Here is a 16,294-nt window from a genome sequence, read left to right as displayed (position 1 = left end):
TTTAACAAATGGGATTCTCCTTCAGTTTAACACGAATAGGTTTGCTTATACCAGCCATAAAAACAATTTCATCTCTAAACCTAGATATTAATTAACCTATGCCTGCCAAAAATTTATGAAAATTTAAAATAAAATCAATCATGGCCATTCCCCCATTTTTATTTTCACTGAAGGAAACCATCTGCTCATCTCTCACACTGATTGGAGCATTAAGCTAGTTTCTCACTGCCGCCATGGTTGACACTCAGCTATTTCTGTATAACAAGCAACCACAAACTCTCCTCACATACAGTGACAAGTATTTATTTCTTGGTCACATGTCAGCAGGTCATTTGGTGTTTGGCAAATTAAGGCTGGAGCTGGCATCTGGTCATAGGTTGGTTTGAGACTTCCTTTTGGAGTCTAGTTGCCATTTTTACAAATAAAATACAAGGTTTCCCATTAAATTTGAATTTCAGATGAATAACAAATATTTTTTGTTATAGTCATGTTTGAATAGCATTGGGCATACTTACACTCTGTTTATCTGAAATTCCAGTTAAATGAGGTGTTCTGTATGTTGGCTAGCAACCCCACTTCTGGTAGCAATCCCAGGCATACAACACATTTCAAGGAGAGGAAAGGATACTTCTCTCAGCAGGGAGAGAAAAGGAGCAAGTAAATATTAATGAACAATAATCTAAAGTCCTAGTGAATCAATTATTTTAATAATCTTTGTTGTAAAACTTAGACATAGGCTTTTAGAAAGTCAAATTAGATTATGTCTACCAGGTCTCCATTTATGTGGGTAATGTCTCTCCCTCTCCCCTTCTGTCTTCCTGGTCAACCAAGAAGTGTCATTGATTAACAGGGACTGCCTAATTTCTCTGTAAGAAGTTCTTGTTGTCAGTCTTATGTTAGTTTAGATTGGCTCAGTATTTAAAAGAGAAAAAATATCTTCTGGGAATATCACCAATTTCATGAAAGTAGATATTTATTTAATCAAATAGTTCATTAAGAATTCTATTTTATTGCTTAAAATAAGTATAAATTATTCCAGTGTCTAGCAGTTAAAAATTCCTCTTGGAGAAAATATAACTGAGAGACTTGAGTTAGCATGGATCTATCATTTGACTACATAGACGCAGGAATTCTGGATTCAATGTTTAAAGCAATAAATTTCTGAACTAAAATAAAATTAAAATCCCCAAATTCCAGAATGAAGAATATCAGCTGCTGTTTTGTTCAGTCTGTGACCAACTCAAGAACAGACTGTTCCATCTGGGATTTGTTGCTATACCTTCAGGATAGCCAGTGTGAGGGCTGGCTATGCCCTCCCACAAAGCCAAAGGTATTACATAGGACCATTAAAAGCCAAGATTCTAGAAGGAATCCTAATCTGAGACGGGAAAAATTCAGCCCACTGACCAAGAGAAGTCTGAAGAATCTTACCTCCGAGCAGTGTTGATGGAAGGGTAAAAGAAAATCTGTATAGGCCAGCACCACTGCTCACTAGGCTAATCCTCCACCTGCGGTGCTGGTATTCCAGGTTCTGGTCCTGGTTGGGGCGCCGGATTCTGTCCCAGTTGCTCCTCCTCCAGTCCAGCTCTCTGCTGTGGCCAGGGAGTGCAGTGGAGGATGGCCCAGGTCCTTGGGCCCTGCACCCGCATGGGAGACCAGGAGAAGCACCTGGCTCCTGGCTTCGGATCAGTGCGGTGCGCCGGCTGCAGTGCACTGGCCTTAGCGGCCACTTGGGGGGTGAACCAACGGAAAAAGGAAGACCTTTCTCTTTGTCTCTCACTGTCTGACTCTGCCTGTTAAAAAAAATCTGCATTCATACTGAAAGGTTATAGTTTATGTGGTTTAGAATTCAATTTTTAGATTGATCTTAGGTGTGAAAATCCACAACTGAGAAATTCATTTGTCCCAGGTCAGAGAAACTCCTGGGGCTTCCGGCAGTAGCCAACTCAGAACTATAATGTGGAACAAGCAGTCGTGGTCCATTTCCTCGTGTGATGTGTCTTAATCTATCACAAGCCAATATTATGCAGGAATTGTTGGGGCTGGTGCTGGGGCACACATCCAGTTAAGCCACAGTCTGCAGTGTCGGCATCCCATATGGGTGCTGGTTCAAGTCTTGGCTGATTCACTTCCAATCCAGCTCACTCTTAATGGCCTGGGAAAGCGGCGGAAGATGGCCCAAGTCCTTGGGGCCCTGCACCCACTGGGAAACCCAGATAAATTCCTGGCTTTTTTTTTTTTTTTAAAAAGATTTATTTATTTGAGAGGTAGAGTTATAGAAAGAGAGAAAGAGAAAGAGAAAGAGAGAGAGAGAGAGAGAGAGAGAAAGAGAGAAAGGTCTTTCATCTACTGGTTCACTTCCCAAATGGCCATAACAGCCAGAGCTGAGCTGATCTGAAGCCAGGAGCCAGGAGCTTCTTCCAGGTCTCCCACACAGGTGCAAGAATCCAAACACTTGGGCCATCTTCTACTGCTTTCCCAGGCCATTAAGAGAGAGCTGGTTTGGAAGAGGAGCAGCCGGGACATGCATGGGTGCCCATACTGGATGCTGTTGCTGCAGGTGGAGGCTTAGCTCACTATGCCACAGCATTGGCCCCGGCTTGTATTCTTTTTAGAATATGACTTTCCTCTACCCACTACATCTACCCACTACTCAACTACACGATTGTCTACCACCAGAAACCCTGTGGTTTGGTGAATGTGGTGGCTCCCAAAGCTGCAGCTTGGACATGACTCAGATCACTGTCAGGTGAGGTGTGGGTAGGCACTGGATGGTAATTTTCCCATAGTAAGAGGTAAGTTCTCTTAGGAGGAATGAGTAGAGAATTTGCTGAATGTCAGTACTTCCTCCTGAATGAAATAAAACTGTGCTTCACCAAGCCAGTCGCACTAAACTCTGCATTTCCGGGGCCTCTTTTGATTTCTGCTGCAGTGTTTCAGTAGTCTTAGTTTGGTGATACAAGAAGAATTTTAGATGGCACCATCTGCCTCTTGGCATTTTTCTTTCATTTTTCTGCTTTTTGTTTTTTTCCACTGTATTAAGTCCTCAGTTGTAAAGACATCATACACTCTCTGTGAGTGTAAGGAGCCAATCAGAAGTTCTCACAACCCACGAGTAGCTGGCTGCTGTCAGGGGTGCACAAGGGCCGTTCTGCAGTCTGGGATCCTCAGTCTCCCGGCTTCACGTTTGTCAGCACAAACAGCTGTTATTATCACAGCTCCACCTCAACAAATAATTGTAATTCATGGCGGTGAGATTTCAACTCACTGCATGCAGAAATGCCTTTAATTATCATTCAAGTAAGTGCAAGACAGCAAGGAAGGCATCCTCTGACTGCCAGTAACTTAGTGCTGCTTCCCTACTCTGCCTGCATGTCAGACCAGCAGTGGTTTGTAGCTCTTTCTGAAAAGAGGTTCTGTCTGTTCCCCCACTGCTTGCATGTGGTTCGGCCTAATAACTTGCTTTGATGAACAGGATGTGGTGGAAGTGGTGTGTAGGAGTCTGGAACTCAAGCCGCAAGCCCCGAAGCTTCACCTGTGTCCTCTTTGAAAATTTTTCCATCCTACAAAGAAGTCCAGGAGAGGCAACCAGAGAACAAGGGCCACGTGGATAAACAAACTGCAGAAGAAAAACCATATGATTATCTCAATAGATGCAGAGAAAACATTTGATAAAATACAACACCATTTCATGATGAAAACTCTAAGCAAATTGGGTATAGAAGGAACATTCCTCAACACAATCAAGGCAATTTATGAAAAACCCACAGCAGAATCCTTTTGAATGGGGAAAAGTTGGAAGCATTTCCACTGAGATCTGGTACCAGACAGGGATGCCCATTCTCATCATTGCTATTTAGTATAGTTCTGGAAGTTCTAGCTGGAGCCATTAGGAAAGAAAAAGAAATTAAAGGGATACAAATTGGGAAGGAAGAACTCAAACTATCCCTTTTTGCAGATGATATGATTCTTTATCTAGGGGATCAAAAAAACTCTACTAAGAGACTATTGGAACTCATAGAAGAGTTTGGCAAAGTAGCAGGATATAAAATCAATGCACAAAAATTAACAGCCTTTGTATACACAGACAGTGCCATGGCTGAGAAAGAACTTCTAAGATCAATCCCATTCATAATAGCTACAAAGACAATTAAATACCTTGGAATAAACTTAACCAAGGATGTCAAAGATCTCTACAATGAGAATTACAAAACCTTAAAGAAAGAAATAGAAGAGGATACCAAAAAATGGAAAAAAAAAATCTTCCATGCTCATGGATTGGAAGAATCAATATCATCAAAATGTCCATTCTCCCAAAAGCAATTTATAGATTCAATGTGATACCAATCAAGATACCGAAGACCTTCTTCTCAGATCTGGAAAAAATGATGCTGAAATTCATATGGAGAAACAGGAGACCTCGAATAGCTAAAGCAATCTTGTACAACAAACACAAAGCCAGAGGCATCACAATACCAGATGTCAAGACTTACTACAGAGCAGTAGTATAGAATACTATACAGCAGTCAAAAACAATGAAACCCGGTCATTTGCAACAAAATGGAGGAATCTGGAAAACATCATGCTGAGTGAATTAAGCCAGTCCCAAAGGGACAAATATCATATGTTCTCCCTGATCGGTGACAACTAACCAACCACAAAAAAAGGAAACCTGTTGAAGTGAAAGGGACACTATGAGAAACGGTGACTTGATTAGCCCTCACCCTGACTGTTGATGAGCAACTTAATATGTTATCCCTCTTAGTATTTTTTTTTTTGCTCTAGTTAATACTATTGGTTGAACTCTGTAATCAACACACATTTATTCTTAGGTGTTGAAATTTAACTGAAAAGTGATCCCTGTTAAATATAAGAGTGGGAATAAGAGAGGGAGGAGATGTACAATTTGGGACATGCTCAATTGGACTTAACCCAAATGGTGGAGTTAGAAATGTGCCAGGGGATTCCAATACAATCCCATCAAGGTTGCATGTACCAATGCCATCTCACTAGTCCAAGTGATCAATTTCAGTTCACAATTGATCACACTGATAGGTCTAAGAGTCAAAGGGATCACACAAACAAGACTAGTGTCTGCGAATACTAACTGATAGAATCAAAAAGGGAGAGAACGATCCAACATGGAAAGTGGGATACACAGCAGATGTCCTAAACAGAATGGCAGATGTCTTAAACAGCACTCTGGCCTCAGAATCAGCCCTTAAAGCACTCAGATATGGCTGAAGAGCCCATGAGAGTATTTTAGGCATGGAAAGCCAAGATATTCTGGAAACAAACAAACAAACAAACTAAATGAAAGGTCTCTGCAAGTGAGATCCCAGTAGAAAAAACGGGCCATCAAAGAAGGAGGTATCTTTCTCTGAAGGGAGGAGAGAACTTCCACTTTGACTATGACCTTGTCTAAATAAGATTGAAGTCAGCGAACTCAAGAGGCTTCCATTCCATAGCCTTGGCAACTCATGACTAAAGCCTAGGGAGATTACTGACACCATAAACAAGAGTGTCAAATTGTTAAGTCAACAAAAGGAGTTACTGTGTACTTACTCCTTATGTGGGATCTCTGTCCTTAATGTGTTGTCCAATGTGAATTAATGCTATAACTAGTACTGAAACAGTATTTTACACTTTATGTTTTGTGTGGGTGCAAACTGATGAAATCTTAATATATACTAAATCGAACTTCTGTATATAAAGATAATTGAAAATGAATTTTGATGTGAATGGAATGGGAGAGGGAGCAGGAGATGGGAGGGGTGCGGGTGGGAGGGGAAGTTATGGGGGGGGAAGCCATTGCAATCCATAAACTGTTAAAAAAAAACAAAAAACACACACAAAAAAGAAATTATATTATTGAAAAAATTAAAGAATTAAAAAAGGAGGGAGACTCAGGGAGGGAGGGGGGAAGCATGGTTATCTTCTTAGAATTATATCTATGAAATACATGAAATCTGTTTTGTTTATATTAATAAAATCTTTAAAATTAAAAAATTTACCTTTATTAAATAAATGTTAAAAAAGCAAGGGCCACATGGAAAATAACCGAGGCACTCCAGTTGACAACCAGCACCAGCTCGTGACAAGTGCAAGAGCTTGCTGGGAACATTTGAATCCCCTACTGGGCTTTTTGGTGAACGCAGTTGCATGAGTGAGCCCAGGCAAGATCAATAGAGAAATGCCCAGTTGTTGTACAAGACAATGGGAAGTAACACAGTTTTGTTGTTTTACGCCATTAAATTGTGGGTGTGGTTAGTTGTGCAGTCATACTCAGGTTGTCCATGCATGTGAGCAGCTGCCCTTCTGGAGAATGTGACGTGGGTGTCCCTGTCACATCAACCTGCTCACTGCCCTTCTCTCGGCTGGAAGGAGCCAGCAAAGAGCTGTTTAAATAGCTGAGGTTGTATGATGCTGTGACGTCGCTTTAACTTTTAAAAGTTTTTTGTTTGAATGTGCTTACAGAAAATTATAGAACATTGCTTTAGGAAATAATTTCTGATAGTATAGAAAGTTGTTATAATTTCAGGCTCTCTGTCAGGACTTGAGAAACCTTGACTTTGCTTGCTTACTTTGGAGATTTTAAGCTCCTATGTAGAATTCTCATATCAGATCATCCCTCTGGTTGGTAAGGCTTGGAAAGGAGTAGATTCTCAGAATTCTGTATGGTAGGAAAGCTTGGAGGCCATGATATAAATAGGATCCCAAATTCTGTGACCGATTAAGAGCTAGAAAGTTTGGTGTGCCCGTCAAGTCCCACCCAGGCATGGCATCTTGACTAGCTAGGCTGAGAAGGAGAATATGAGTTCCTGTTGCTGAAGGCGGAGTTTGGGGCCTGAGGGTTATTGATGATGGAGACTGGTATACCTTTTCTGGTGGGAAGAAGTTTAAAATGGCCAGATTGAAGTGGCCAACTACATGTCTAGTGGGACCAGGAATAGTTTGATTTGATATATAGTGGGCCTGGTTTGTTTTAAAAAGCTTATCAGGGTAGACCCATTACTGGATACATTTGCAAAGATAAGAGGAATTGGTGTAATAAGGTCCTATCTCAGATACCTGTTTCCCAAGCTGTTTCCAATCCAATAGTTCTCAACCCTGCCTGCACATGGAAGGAAGCCCCTTGGGCAACTTAAAGTTCTCATGCTAAGGCTTTCCCCCCAAGAAATCCAAGTTCACTTGTTCTCTGGTTAAGCCCAAACGTTGCAAAGCTTCAAAAGTTTCCCAGAGTAGAGAATCACTACTGTATGTTTAGAATTCTTGCCATGTTGGCCACAAGACCCCCTGCTTCAAGGTGAGAAGGCCAGCTTCACTCTATACCTCCAGGAGCTGGGATGCCAACTGGGAGCAGCTCTGATGGAAGTGGACTTGTAAGTCAGTTAGTCTGATACTCTAATAGAGGGGCAACCCAAGTAAATGATACCTATGTCAGCAATGTAAAAGAACACCCCAGTTATGTAGTTCACATGCCTGTGTGTGTGTGTGTATACAGAATAAGGATGTCTAGTCATGACACCCACTAGGAGAACAAAAATTGTCCAACTGGTTACTGGACTTGCCCTCTTGGATATTTTTTTAAAGATTACTTATTTATTTGAGAGGTAGTGTTACAGACAGTGATAGGGAGAGACAGAGAGAAAGGTCTTCCATCCACTGGTTCACTACCCAAATAGCCAGAGCGGCACCGATCCAAAGCCAGCAGCTTCTTCTGGGTCTTCCATGTAGATGCAGGGGCCCAAGGATTTGGGCCATCTTCTACTGCTTTCCCAGGCCATAACAGAGAGCTGGATTGGAAGAAGAGCAGCCAGGACTAGAACCAGTGCCCATATGGGGTGCTGGTACCGCAGGCAGAGGATTAACACACTGTGCCAGCCCCTTTTAGATATCTTATAGGCAACTCTTGTCTTCAAATCTGTGAACCAGGGGTGTTTGACCTTGTAGTTAAGCTCCTGCTTGGGATGCCTCCATTCAGTATCAGAGTGCTTGGGTTTGAGATCCAGCTCTGCTCCTGTTCCCAGCTTCCTGATAATGTGCACCCTGGGAGGCAGCAGGTGATAGCTCAAGTAGTTGGGTCCCTGTCACCTGTGTGGGAGACCTCGATTGACTTTCTGCCTCCTAGCTTCAACCTGGCTCATTCTCAGCTGTGGTGGGCATTTGGGGGAATGAATCAGTGGACAGAAAATCTGTCTCTCTGCCTTTCAAATAAATAAATAAGTAAAGTTTAAACCCTTTAAAAAATCTGTAAACCCTCCAATTTCCCCCTTTTCCCTAAATTACATCAATACCCACAAAATTCTGAGTCCCTTCTCCCCTCCCCCGCATCAATCCATTATCATTTCTACAGTTCCAGTAAATAGCACCCCAAAGTCTTCCACTTTTCTCCATCTGCACTGCTGCCACTTCCAACCTTCACCTTGACCATTCTATCACTCTTTTTAAAATTTATTTATTTTACTTGAAAGGCAGCTACAGAGCAAGATAAGAAGAGACAGAGAGATTTTCTGTCTGCTGGTGAACTCTTCATCTGACTGCATCAGCCAAGGCTGGGCCAGGACAAAACCAGGACCCAGGAGCTTCATCCAGGTCCCGCATGTGGGTACAGGGGCCCAAGCACTCAACCTATCCTCCACTGCCTTCCCAGTTGCATTAGCGGGGAGCTAGATTGAAAGTGGAGCAGCCAGGACTAGAACTGCTGCCCATATGGGATGCTGGCACTGCAGGCAGTGGTTTAACCTGCTATGTATGCCACAGTGCTGGCCCCACCATTCTCTCTTTCAATGAACTCTTGTGTCACATCCCTGGTTTCCTAGTCAGTTCTCCATCTGCCTATCGGGATACTTTTTCCATCAAAAATAGGAAATATATTTCAACATATAAATCACATAAATATAATAAACACATGTTCTAACCACGTAGTTTAAAGAAAACACTGCTGGCACATTGAAACCTGTGTGTTTCTCTTCTCATCTCTATTTTCTTCTCCTTCGCCTCAGTTACTTGTGTTCTGAATTGTGTGTGTCATTTCTATACAGTTCTTTATGCCTTCACTGTATGTGTTGTTCCCCTAACCCACACACAGGGCTGTGTGTTCAAGCACGCCACAGAAACGGCATCACGTTGTAACCAGTCTTCCGTAACTTCCGCTCAGTATCATGTGTAAGTTTCATCTGCATTCGTGTTCAGTTCTGCTTCGTGCGGTTTTTCTGCAGTTACTTTATTGTGTGCATAAATACACTAGGCTTTAAATATCCATCCCCCACAGAGTTGGAAAACTAAACACAGACACTGAACAAGCGTCCTCTGGGAGTGTCGCCTTCCCGATGTGGATGGCCCTTCCTGGATCAAGTGAAGGCCTAATTAAGATAAAACGGTCTGGAGAAAGGAGCTCCTGCTGCCCAGCTGCCTCGACTTCGGTATTTCGCTGCCTTTAGACTGCAACAGGGAAACACTGACCCTCGGGTCTGGGCTGGAACTGCATCGCTGACCCTCCTGGGTCCCCAGCTTGGCCGCTGCAGATCCTGGGACTCCTCAGCTCCCATAGTCAGGCGCTGAGCCAGCCAGCCACAGTCCTGTGATCGCGCAGTTTTCTCCTTTGTGCTAGTATCATAAAATTCATTTAAGCATTTTTGTTTTAATTTTTGATCAGTTTTTAATAGATTCAATATTGTTCATGGGTATAATGATATTCTCTTCCTCCCTTCCCTCTTCCCCATCCTCCTTCCCTCTCCCTTTCTGTCTTTCTTTTTTCAGTGTTTGGGATGACGTTTTAAATTTACATTACAGTAAAAAGGCTTAAGACTTACTGCTTTACTGCAAAAGAAGTTTAACAAGTAAAAAGCAAAAATATCCTAGTTTCATGGAAATATAGCCACAACTATAAACAATAACTGAATGGAAAAAAATGACCATTTCACCCATATACAGTGTATTTTAATGTAATAACAGATCATTAAAACTATAATAGTGTAACTTTTGAAAAAAGATTTATTTATTTATTTATTTGAAAGGGAGAGTTACAGAGAGACAGAGACAGAGGGAGAGAGAGGTCTTCTATCTGCTGGTTCACTCCCCAGATGGCCGCAATGGCAGGAGCTGCACTGATCCAAAGCCAGGAGCCAGGAGCTTCTTCCAGGTCTTCCACATGGGTGCAGGGTCCCAAGGACCTAGGCCATCTTCTGCTGCTTTCCCAGGCACATCAGCAGGGAGCTGGATTGGAAGTGGAGCAGCCGGGACTCTAACCTAACCCATATGGGAATGCGGCACTACAGGTGGCAGCTTTACTCTCTATATATACCACAGTGCTGGCCCCAGTATAACATTGTTAACCATTGGTTTGACAAAGATATAAAACAAAATTTCACAAAACTATAATTGAACCAACTACTTAGTTTCTAGGACAAACACTAGTTAGTTATGATATGGTATTCCATTTACATATTGCTAAATTTCATTTACTAGTATTTATTAGATTTTTGTATCTGTGATTTTCAATAATATGGGCCTATAACATTCCCTAACACCCTATTCTGGTCTGGTTTATTTTTATTTTATTTTATTTAAAGATTTATCTATTTTATTTGAAATGCAGAGTGACAGAGAGAGAGGGAGAAACGCACACACACACACACACACACACACTCTCTCTGAGATAGAGAAAGACAGAGGGAGAGAATTTTCCATCCGTCCGGGTCTCCCACCTGAGTGGCAGGACCCCACGAACTTTAGCCATCTATTCCTGCTTTCCCAGATGCATTAGCAAGCAGCTGGATCAGAAGCAGAACAACTGGGACTCCAAGTGGTGCTCTAGCATGCTATGCCAGCATTGCAGGCGGCGGCTTAACCTGCTGTGCTACAAAGCCAGTCCCTCTGGTCTGGTTTTGAAATCATGGTTAGGCCAGCCTCAAAGGAATGAATTGGGAAGTTTGCCTTTTTCCCTACATTTCTTGTCCAGTTTAAATAGGAAGACTTCCTTTCAGGTTTAGTAAATTACTTCCAATCAATATTGTTATGAGCATAAATATCTTAGTTTTTATTCCATGTTCTTGCACCCACAGAGGTAAGGATTCGAAGCAGAGGCCACAGTACACATGGGAGAGCAGGGTTTATTTTAAAAAGAGAGTGAATATGCATCCACATATGAATGATGAGAGACATCATGGTGAGTGGGCCAGAGTTACCTACGAGGAGGGGCAGTGGCAAGAGGCCAGAGAAGGACTTGCAGTATGGCCAAGAAGCCAAGAGAGACAGAAGGGCCTTCCTTGCAGTCAGTCTTTTTATGAGATGGGTGGTGCCTTAATTGAATATACAAACAGGGAGGAGTTGAGCATGCACGAGGCTTTCTGGGAGTCTCATGGCGCCTCTGTGTGGGGTTTAACTTCCACATGGCCATCATGGCATCTCCCCCTTCCTGGTCCTGGATGAGACGCAGGTGCATCATGGGAAAGTGGGCATACTGGACTGACAGGTAAGGGAATGGGGTTACAACATAGGGCTACCCCGCTTCCAGCTGTATTGATTCCCACCTAACTCCATGCCTGGTTACTCTGCATCAATGTTAGTTTGGTATCTTCAATATCAATATGCACAGAGGGTTGTTTCTTTAATGATTATAGCTTATCTATGTTTTCTATAGAGTATAGAAGTGATGTTAATTTATATTTTCCTAGAAGTAATCAATTTAATAATAATTTTGTAAAGTGATGATATAAGCTTATTTATAATATTCTAGTTTGTTTTAAAAATCTCTTTCAGTCCTTGGCTACAGCCTTTTCCTACATGTAAATGTCTGTCAGCCTTTCAGTCACTCTTTTTCTCTACTTGCTCAGTTTGGTCAGACGTTTTCTACTTGATCAATATTTTTCTGTGTTCACGAAGTCTATTTTGCTAACCTCTTCCATTTAAAGGTCTTATTATTGGCTTTTCTGTTTGCTGGGCTGACCCCGGGTGGGGATGGGGTTGCGGGATGGTGCAGCAGGAGAGGGCGCCTCAAGGGCGGGAACAAGGCGGAACTCCAGTGCTCACCTCCAGGTCTCACAGACAAAACAAAGCAACCGGAACTACACCCTCTTCGTTTTGTTTTAAAATTCAGGTAATTCCTTTATTTGGATATATACGAGGATACGTTGCAAATTGAAAGGTGGAGTTACAGACAGGGAGAGGCAGAGGCAGAGAGAGAGAGAGAGAGCGAGAGAGCGCACTCTTCCATCCATTTGAGGGTCACTCCTCAAATAGCCGTAGTGGGCAGGGCTGGGCCAGACTGAAGCCAGGAGCCAGGAGCTATCCTCCTCTGCTTTCCAAGGCACACTAGCAGGGAGCTGGATCAGAAGTGGAGCAGCCAGGACTTGAACCAGCACCCATATGGGATGCTGGTACTGCAGGCAGTAGCTTTACCCACTATGCTCTTCGTTTTTTTTTTTTTTCCAGTTGATGAACAGAAAAGTTTTGGATATGTAACATCCAGATGTTATTCTTTATAAGTTCATTTTTGTATTTTATGAGTTCACCCATGATTTCAGGGCTTACCGTATCACAATAATACTTCTAACTCTTCTAGGGCAAAGTCAAAGTATGTTTCTTCCTACTGTATTCCATCTTGATTCCCATCAGTGAAGGCAGATTCTAAATAATTTGTATAATAGGAAAATGTATTATCTCAAGAAAGTGTTGTAACTCTGTGATTAAGATCTTGGCAACAGGCCGGCGCCGCTGCTCACTGGCTAATCCTCTGCCTGCGGTGCCGGTATCTCAGGTTCTAGTCCTGGTTGGGGCGCTGGTTCTGTCCCGGTTGCTCCTCTTCCAGTCCAGCTCTCTGCTGTGGCCCGGGAGTGCAGTGGAGGATGGCCCAAGTGCTTGGGCCCTGCACCCGCATGGGAGACCAGGAGGAAGCACCTGGCTCCTGGCTTTGGATCGATGCAGTGCACCGGCCGTAGTGGCCATTTGGGGGGTGAACCAACAGAAGGAAGACCTTTCTCTCTGTCTCTATCTCTCACTGTCTAACTCTGCCTGTCAAAAAAAAAAAAAAAAAAAAAGAAAGAAAGAAGAAGAAATGTGAAGTATGCCAGTGATATCTAAACAAATCTCACACCTGATTGTTTCAGTAGCTGAAGGTCATCTCAGAGCCTGGTAATCTTTTTTTTTTTTTTTCAGATTGTTAAACAATTCTATTCAACATATTTATAAAGAATCCACTATGTGCAAGAGGTGCTTTTGAAATACAAAGATATAAGTCTATTTATTGTGAAGAATATAGTAAGATGAAACAAAATGTTAACTGCAACACTAGCATGAGGTGCCATGTGAGGAGAAAACTATTGTAGAGACTTAAGTAGGGGCAAAATGCAGGGGAGGTCCTTGGAGGATGCAGCAGCATATGCAGCTTGAAGTCACTCAGGCTAGTGTGGATCCTTAATGTGAGTAAATCACCAAGAACAGGTGATCCTACCAGCGGGCTATGTCACCACCACTCATGTTTTGAACTTCAAATGCAAGCACCATTCCTAGAGATTCTAATTCTGACTTGTACCCCACCTGAGAACTACCAAAGCTGTGAACTGATTCCAACGAAAAATACTTAAAAAGAGACAGTGAGTTTTGAAATTCCAGCCTTGGAAAGTTGGGATACACTGGAATGTTAGGTGTGTGTCTGAATTCCAAGGAAAATCCCGACAACAACCTTCAGAAATTGTGTGCCATCCAGACGAGGCATATTTCCTGAAGAATACAGTGAAATTTGTATTTCTTCTCCATAGAGCTCAGTGGGAAACGTAACCCCCTGTGATGATAAGTTCTGACATGTTATTTATTGAGTGGGATGAATTGAGCACATTAAATGCTTTTTGCACTCTTTTCCCTGAAATGTGATTTTATCTTTTCCTCTAAAGTAGAACCAGTGGTATTAAGAAGAACAATGTGTCAAGGATGTAATGTGCGTTAATATCCTAACATAAGATGCTAAGACACACCCATGCACGCAGGGGAAGTGCCCTTACTATAGCATCTTTATCTACGCTTGACATGGCATTTAACTTCAAAGTGGATGTTCTTGTGTCTTCGTGTAAAACAGAATTGACTAGTTACTCAGCAAAATGCTTATGAACACAACAAAGAGCAGTAACAATGAATTCTTAAGTGCAGAAATATTTATTAGAAAGCAGAGAAGCAATGAAAGAGAACAAAGTCACTTCAGGACAAAATTCGGGCTGCCTGGACCCCTGGTTCTGAGGATGTGAAGTCAGTACCCACGGGGGCTGCAGGTGGAGTCTGCCGAGCTGGGAAGGATGCTCCGTAGGGGATCCGTGAGAGATTTAGAGAACTGGGATGTTGTCTTGGCTGGAGGATGGCCAATGAATTCATATTTGGTGTCAACATTGGAAGGAAGATGGCAAGGGAGAGAGTTCAGATGACCCCGAATATTCTCTTGGAGCCAGAGGACTAGGTTGAGCTGATTAGAATCACAAGGCCTGTCCCATTGAGTGACATCAAGCAGACTCCACGGGTCCTCAGGGTCAGTGCACAAGAAGGTCTGTGTCCAGGGACAGAGATGAAGGAGGAGGTGGGGCTAAGGCAGGGCTCTCAGCAGCAAGGGACAGCACAGCACATGGGGCGGGGGCAGGTGGAGATGACACAGGTTGGGCGATAGCAACTGGTGTGGCAGGAGACTTGGCCACAGACTGGGCGGAAGCAGCAGCTGGGGCAGCAGCTGGGGCGGCAGCAGCTGGAGCCACAGCAGCTGGAACTACTACAGGAGGGGCGGCAGCAGCTGGAGATGCAGCAGGTGGGGCGGCAGCAGGAGGGGCGGCAGCAGCTGGGCTGGCAGCACTGGGGCCTGCAGCAGCTGGAGATGCAGCAGGTGGGCTGGCAGCACTGGGACTGGCAGCACTGGGGCCTGCAGCAGCTGGACACGTAGCAGGTGGGCCTGCAGCAGGTGGGCTGGCAGCACTGGGGCCGGCAGCAGCTGGAGATGCAGCAGGTGGGGCGGCAGCAGGAGGGCTGGCAGCACTGGGGCCGGCAGCAGCTGGAGATGCAGCAGCTGGGGCGGCAGCAGGTGGTCCTGCAGCAGGTGGTCTGAAGGCAGCTGGGCTGGCAGCAGGTCTCCTGCTCAGAGCAGACAGAGCCACAGGAGCTGACCATGGTGTCGGAGGGTGGAGGTTCTGGATGAGTTTGTTTCCAGGAGAGTGAAGTTGTTGGGTTTGGAAGTCTTCATGTGCTGTACCCCCTCTTTATACCCTCCAAAGCCTGTGGTCACCACACCATTATTTCCTTGTTGTTATTTATCCAGCTGGAAAACATAAGTATTTAATTACTTAATTGTGTGCGTTTAGTTAAATATTCCAAGAGAGAGAAAATAACCCATTTCCTGTTCCAGGTGTGCTCTAGTGTTTCCATTTGAGATTGTCACATTTCCTCTTTACCAGATGCCACCTTTGCTTCTGGCCAGTGCGGTGTCTTTTACAGAGCCACTCACCACATGAGCCTCTGGAAACTTTGTTTTTGAATGGGACATTTCCTCCCCTCTTCATTTGCTTCCTGCTTGTCGTGTGGGATGCTTTTCACAATGCTGCCATGTCTTTTATTATCAAAGAATGTTCTGGTCAAGTGACACGTGGGAAAGTAATTAGAAGGAAAGAGCTGTTTGGGGGAAGGTGTGTGATCCTGAGTGGATGACTTGGAAGGTGAGACCCCAAGGAAGTTCTGAGCTCTTATTCCATAGTCTCCAAGTACTTGGCAATGACTCACTGTTTTTAAATAGCAAAAACACGTTGTTGATGTGTGTCTTTCAGGTAGGCATTAAGAATGGGAAGTTCTGATTTATCTTTTGATTGTCAGATTGCACAGAGGATTGTTCATTTGCAGAAGCACTTGCTACTTATAAACACTAGACTTAGCAGGGCTTTAATAATATGGTTCCAGGACATTCTGTTGGGTGCCCTGGGGGTAGGACAGCCCCCCGCATGCATAGGAAATGGTGGCCAGCAAAAATTTTAAAAACCATAATTGCTTTAACTGAACAACTAAATCTAACTCGATGGTATGAGGATATGTTCTTTATGCCCTCAGTATGCGTGTGGCATTTGTGAAGTATTTATTCTCTACCAGACACTGTGGGGTCATATCTTGTATATTCTATTTGTTTTGTTTTTGATCTTTAAAGCAGCCCTTTAAAGCATCTTCCACTTTCCTAGGGACATTAGCAGGAAGCTAGATTGGAAGTGGAACAGCCAGGACTCAAACGGTGCCCATGTGGGATGCCAGCACTGCAGGCAGCAGCTTAACCTCTATGCTA

General features: G+C 43.5%; 2 protein-coding genes across 2 annotated transcripts in view; one reads left to right on the top strand and one right to left on the bottom strand.

Annotated features, from left to right (window-relative positions):
• LOC103345078 (uncharacterized) overlaps window positions 1-16,294 on the top strand; it is a 224,550-nt gene that overhangs the window by 39,458 nt on the left and 168,798 nt on the right. The window lies entirely within an intron of this gene.
• LOC149121138 (uncharacterized) lies at window positions 14,144-15,196 on the bottom strand. The gene has a single exon (XM_089317839.1). It carries the CDS (start codon window positions 15,139-15,141, stop codon window positions 14,584-14,586), a length of 558 nt encoding a protein of 185 aa, XP_089173965.1. The 5' UTR covers window positions 15,142-15,196; the 3' UTR covers window positions 14,144-14,583.

The sequence above is a fragment of the Oryctolagus cuniculus genome, chromosome 17 (assembly GCF_051225735.1).
Source record: "Oryctolagus cuniculus isolate XC-2025 breed Fujian yellow rabbit chromosome 17, ASM5122573v1, whole genome shotgun sequence".
In the NCBI taxonomy this organism is placed as follows: domain Eukaryota; kingdom Metazoa; phylum Chordata; class Mammalia; order Lagomorpha; family Leporidae; genus Oryctolagus; species Oryctolagus cuniculus.
Note: the sequence above shows the minus strand (reverse complement) of the source record. Positions and strands in the feature narration are given on the sequence as shown.

Excerpts from the sequence above, each read along its gene's own strand:
- LOC149121138 (XM_089317839.1), bottom strand. The coding sequence starts at position 15,141 with ATGGTCAGCTCCTGTGGCTCTGTCTGCTCTGAGCAGGAGACCTGCTGC.